Genomic DNA, 6,092 nt, shown 5'->3' with positions numbered 1-6,092 from the left:
GACTAGATCAAGGCAAGAGCACCCACAGCTACTCTATTAGCTACTGTCCATGCAGGCAATATGGAGAGGGGTAAGTGGGACATGTGTCCTACTTCTGGACCTCCACAGTTCATTAGATATTTACATATCCATGGGAAAGATGAATTAAGTGCAAAATGAAATGACACCCACAAGATAGCAGCAAAAACATCTTGTACACATTTTTAAAAAGAACATACTCTGCTCTCCCCTCAATATCACCATCAACTTCCAAAAAAGAAACATCACATAACTACTCTGTACCTATTGCCCACACAGGCAATTATAGGCAGGTGGAAGAGATTTTTCACAGGACAGAATTTCACTATCAGAAAAAGTTTACAAAGTGAAAGAAAACAAAAACATATCAAAATCACATATGCACATTAAAAAAAAAAGTATATACCCCCAAAAAGGCACTCAAAGAAATCAATCAACTATTTTATTAGCTATTGAACATGTAGGCAATAAGGAAAGGGAGAAGAGGAAATTTATCATACTTTTGGACTGCCACTTTTAATTTAGTACTTACTAATGCAGAGAATGAAGTGCAAAATAAAAGAATGCAAAAAAAAAAAAAAGACAAAGAACCCAAAAAATAAAAAACAAAACGGTACAAATGGGAGTGTCAGAGGGGGGAGAGAAGAAGCTCTTTACAAAAGAGTTAATTCCAATAAAAACGAAATGACAAAGGCAAAGGGGAGAAAAAGAGCTGCATCTTATGTATGAAATTCAGATTTGCAGAGAATTTGAAATTCTCGTTTTGCAGAATCAGCTGAAGAAAATGCTGTCCTCGGTGATGGTATGTGTCCTGAGCTGCACAATCCCATGAAACCAATCGGGGTTACGTGAATTCAGCAGTCCAACTGCAGATTATGGGTCCAGGTGCTTTAGTTGCATAGACTCTTAAAATACAACTCAGTAACAGGCTACCAATAATCCAACAAACTCAGCACGTAACTTTCATTCCTTACTTTGCTATGCTCAGAAGGGACTCTGCTCTGCACCCAGTGAGACTGATGCAGCACAATATCCTCTACGTACCCAGAACTCTGCTGACAGCTCTTGTTCAATGAAATGAAAACATGAATGGCAAAGAGTATTAACATTTAAGTGGAACCTGTGCTGGTAAGAAGTTCACAAATAACAGCAACACTTAACTTAAAGAGATCTCTATGTAAAACAAGAAGATGCAGGAAGGCACAAGCCTGGGGTGGAAGCTGACCCCACCTGTAGTTTAATGTATCCAATCTCTTGCTATTAAGGGAACAAACTAGACTCCTTGGATTTCTATTTCCAGATCTCCAAAGCATACGTTTTTCTTCTACAATTCCACATTTCCAATTTTACCTTTCCTAATAACCTAGTATGATGTGCCCCTTCTATTACATTCATGTAGATCGTCTCTCTGCAATGAACATAATACTTGAAAACCAGCACTTAACTGTCATGGATCTATGTGCTTACATAAACAAGCGTGCTGTGACTGCTGTGCGTCCATCTGTTTGAGCTCTACAAGATGCAGGAGCAAAGATAAGGTTTGGGGTGATATAATCTTCAAAAGCTAGTTATACTTACTATGTAACATGTTCTACTGGTTACTTAACCTTATATTCCTGACTTAGAGATAGTTTTTAGAAGTGCCATACAGAGATGGGTTAGCTTAACATTACAAATTATGGAATCCTGTGGGAAAATGTGAGGGGAGGGCTGCTAAAACTACAAACAACTGAGGTGAGGCCTATAAATAACACTACAACCAGTATAGATCCAGTATCATGGGAATGAACAGCTTTTGAATACAAAGATAGCAATGGATTACAAGTTACCTCTTTTTTAGCTCATGTTTTGATAAGTATTTAAACATCACCCTCTTCCTACATACTATAAGCACACACACACACACACACACACGCACTCAGGAAAGATGATATAATTCGGTACAGGATTTGCCATATGCAGAGTTAACATACATTACAGTAGCCATGTAAAGATGGGCAGGTAAAACTGAAAAGTCTTAACTGATTTTGAGAAGTAGCAAAATTTAAATTCTGTATCAAAGTGGAATTTAGTAATATAACATATGGTAAAAAACCAGCAACCAAAAAACCCCTCAAAGTTTAGTATGTTTCCCCACTCTAAAAATATAAAAACACACTAACTTCCAATATCAACTAAACTATCATTCATTTCCGGAAGCACAAGACAAATAAAAACCTACGATCACCCCAGTTTCAATAAGACATCTTTTGAGTATTCTGTGATTCTCAGGATATAAGATTTTGTATTCTAAACCAGAGGTAAATGTTTAGAAAAGACTAAATTGGGGGAAAACACACTAGGATTAAAGAAAGCTAGCTTTTAGCTTGCTAGCATTTTAAATCTTGTTATATAAAAATATTTTCATAAAGTAAAATATAATTTTATACACAATCCCACATATTTTTTGCTTTATACCTGCTAAAATAAAAAAAAAAAAAAAGGTGTCCTTTCCCATTGATTCTGTGGAGTGTTTTAAGTGCTTGAAAATGGGTATCTACTCTTTTTACGTACATACAAGATGTTTTCAAACAAAATATAAAGTACTCAAAAATTATTAGGAAGAAAGTCTTTCCCGTAAGAAGCAAAGAAAGTCCACAATCTAAGTATGAAGTCTGCATAGCTCAAAAAATTCAAGTACAGTATTTCTCCTTTGCAAGGAGTGAAAATGCCACACAGCTGTGGACATCTTCCCTTTTCTTTCTTTCTTTTTCTCAGCTGTTCCTTTTAATCAGTTAGTTTGGCCATGATAAAGACAAAACAAAACAAAACCACTGATTTTTCAACTAAAAAAAGGTACTGTTTTTGACAGTAGAAAAAATTCAAAGCCCACCATATTAAATCTGAATCAAATTACTCCTATCCCACATTCTCTTTATTCCTTTAAGGTACTATGGTGAACTTCAAATAAAAATGCTCAATTTCTCAAAGGCCCTATTTTAAAATATGCTTCTACTATGCTTCTAATATACCCTACCATATAACATGAAAATCTACATGAGTATGATTCACAGAGAAAGTGTCTATGATCAGGTAATGTCAAAGGTAACTTAAACAAATTATTTTTAGTAATAGTGATAAAGTTAGGATAAAAGACACCAGTATTAACAAAATGCTTGCCATGTATGTAGACATACTTATTTATAACATAAGGTATATCTATGGCAGGGAGTGGTAAAGGTGTACAGATTTGGAGAATTCATAAATAAAATAATTATAATTAAAGCTAACTAAGTTTGAAACATTTTCCTAAAAGATGAAAAAATAATTATTAAATATTTGGAAATTTTAATCTTTTGTCCTTATTACTTAGTTTTTCAATACAACAAAAATTTAAAAATTCTGTAGCACCTGGCTGTTCTGCAGAAAAAAATATAAGTTATAGATCTTATTTAAACTTTTTTTCAGAAAATAAAGAGTTAATCAAAACCTCAAATCAAAGTAGATCTGCACACCTGAGATCAGTTTTCTAACAGTTATATGATTCATCAACTTCATTACCATAGTATTTGAAGCCAAGTGTTGTACCACATTCAAGTAACATCTATCAATAAGAAGCAACAAATGGCTGACAAACCAGCAGCCTGCAAAGATGATGGCTCCCATGGTAGATCTTTGCTTGTTTCACCATGTCAGTATTTTCCGGATACTGAGAAACAGAACAGAAGGCCAAAACAGATTTTTCCTCCCTATTTCTTTATCTTAAAAGTAGAAAAATTACTTACTGTTTTTGTAGATGTTGACGCATGTAGGCGAATATAATTTTATAATAAATAACTACATACTTCCCAAAGACAATTCGAAAAAGACAGATGAAAAGTACAGACGGGCCCTGAGCTAACTAGAACTCCTAAGAGTGCAAACAACTCGGCAGCGGTTCTGGCTTCACCTTGGCTTTTTGCAAAAGCAGCAGAGCCCAAGTTAACAAGCTCTCTGAACGGGCGACAAGATGAGGTGCAGGTGTGCATGCTACAGCCACCACGTCAGAGTTTTAAGGTTCTTCTCCATCCATCGGATATTCAACTGAATGACTTCCAAGGCCTCCTGGACGCAACGAAGCCGAAAGGTTGCCTCTGACTGATTTTCAAAGAACGCCTGGACCTGTAAGTTGCATGCAGAAGTATTTCAAAAGAAGAAAAGAAGAGTAAATCAGAGGTAACTCTGAATATCCTTTTCAAATAAGCTTTAACTTAGTCATGGCTATACTGATGTCTTGAAAGGAGTAGAAACAAAAAGTACTTTAATATTCAAAGTATTTACACCAAGTTTCTGATCAAGTATGGTGAAATCTGAAGTAATGTTAGCAATGAATTCCTCTTACTCCCACAAGGATGAATTTTTCCAATTTAAAATAGGAAAAAAAAAGCCAAGTAATAGTAAACGAAGTAGCCTAAAGTTGGAATTAATGTCCAGTTTTACCCTTGTAATGAAATTTTTTAAAACAATTTTATTACCACTTAAAAAGAAACTTTGTATATGCTGGTTAATTAAAAAAAAATTATTTGTGGGGTGCCTGAGTAGCTCAGTCAGTTAAGCGTCTAACTCTTGGTTTCGGCTCAGGTCATGACCTCATGGTTGGTGAGACTGAGCCCTGCTTCCGGCTGGGCGCTGACAATGTGGAGCCTGCTTGGTATTCTCTCTCTCCTCTCTCTGCTCCTCCCTTGCTCGTGCACTCTCTCTTTCTCTCAAAATAAATAAAAAAAACTTTATAAAAATTATAAACAATTATTTGTATCAGGAAGAGAAGGGAATATTGAGAATGGAATCCAAATTCTTTCTCATCAGAATTTTTCCTCAGTGTTGAATATTCACCTTTTGAAAGTAATCCCAATGCAGAATCACTAGCGCTGACCACAGTAGACAGAGAGGAGGGACAGGAATTGGCATGAGAAGGTACCACCTAACTTAAACCAAGTAGCCTAAGAGGAAAGGATTACCCGATCTCCCTAACATTTTATACAACCAACCTCAGACAAATGTGCCTTTGTTGAAAACAGGTGTGTTGACCCGGCAACAATACTTTGTATGGTATAGGACCCCAGATGAAACCTGAAGAAACACAAATACAAGAGCAAAAAGAGAGGTAAAAAAATGAGGCAGCTGTTGGGAAATAAAGTTCTTGAGTGCAAAGGAAATACTTTACTATAAATTACACAGGCCAAAGGCAAAGTGAAATCCTGCTCCAGGGTAATGAAGCTCAGTGTATTAGGAGTAATCCTACATATACTCACTGTCAGTAGGACGAAAAGCTGGGCAGAAAAAGGCAGGAGTTAAAGATACCCAGATAAATTATTAATCCATTTAATCTATTATTACTTTAAAAGAAATTAAATGCTCCATGTGCTACTGAGGTGGGTGTGAATTCTTAACTGATTCTTTGGCAATGAAGAGGTACTTTTCAAAACACATAACCCAAGAGCTATTCTCAAATAGTCCGTGGCCATGTGAAGCTAAGTGATGTAAGTGTCAAGCCTGGTTGGGCTTAATTAGCATTCGAATGGAGCACCACCGTTAATGCCTCACGTTATGGAATGACATTTACAAGGGTGGAAATTTCTGGGTGCTTCAGTTCAACTGTCAGTGAAGCATTTTTCCTCTCACAGCAAACCTTAAATCCTGTGAATCAATACAACACTGAGAACATTTTTAAATGCAGAACTGGAGAATACTAAAAATTAGTAGTTATCTGAGACACTTACTTCTGCACAAGTTTATTCCAGTTCTCTTTGACAAAATCCCATGCCAGCAAGTGCCCAGGAAAATGTCGGCCAGCTGTTCTAATGATAAATGACAGCTTCTGTGTTCGGATGATATCTCCACTGAGGCTCTTTTTCATTAACCTGGAGAGCAAAGCAGATTTGGTTCCCAAAATAATTATTCATCATGAAGTGATCACTGAACTTAAAATTAGTACTGGTCTCCTAATGAAGGTTCTGAAGCAGTTTAAAGGATGTAAGTTTTGGGTCAGTCTAAGGTTGATCAATAGACTGAAAATTTGTCATTTTTTTTTTTAAATAAAGGGAGAACTCACCAAT

General features: G+C 36.0%; 1 protein-coding gene across 1 annotated transcript in view; it reads right to left on the bottom strand.

Moving 5' to 3' along the window:
- Positions 1–236: 236 nt before the first annotated feature.
- The window catches only part of LOC115520781 (leucyl and cystinyl aminopeptidase), a 94,142-nt gene continuing 88,286 nt past the window's right edge, over positions 237–6,092 (bottom strand). The window contains exons 16-18 of the mRNA XM_030325448.1: positions 5,757–5,897; positions 5,025–5,106; positions 237–4,158 (exon numbers count right to left, since the gene is read on the bottom strand). Coding sequence (XP_030181308.1) covers positions 4,027–4,158; positions 5,025–5,106; positions 5,757–5,897 — 355 coding nt within the window. The 3' untranslated portion in view covers positions 237–4,026. The remainder of the gene's footprint in view (positions 4,159–5,024; positions 5,107–5,756; positions 5,898–6,092) is intronic.

The sequence above is a fragment of the Lynx canadensis genome, chromosome A1 (genome assembly GCF_007474595.2).
Source record: "Lynx canadensis isolate LIC74 chromosome A1, mLynCan4.pri.v2, whole genome shotgun sequence".
NCBI classification, from domain to species: domain Eukaryota; kingdom Metazoa; phylum Chordata; class Mammalia; order Carnivora; family Felidae; genus Lynx; species Lynx canadensis.
The sequence above is the reverse complement of the archived record's forward strand: the minus strand, read 5'-3'. Positions and strand labels throughout refer to the sequence as shown.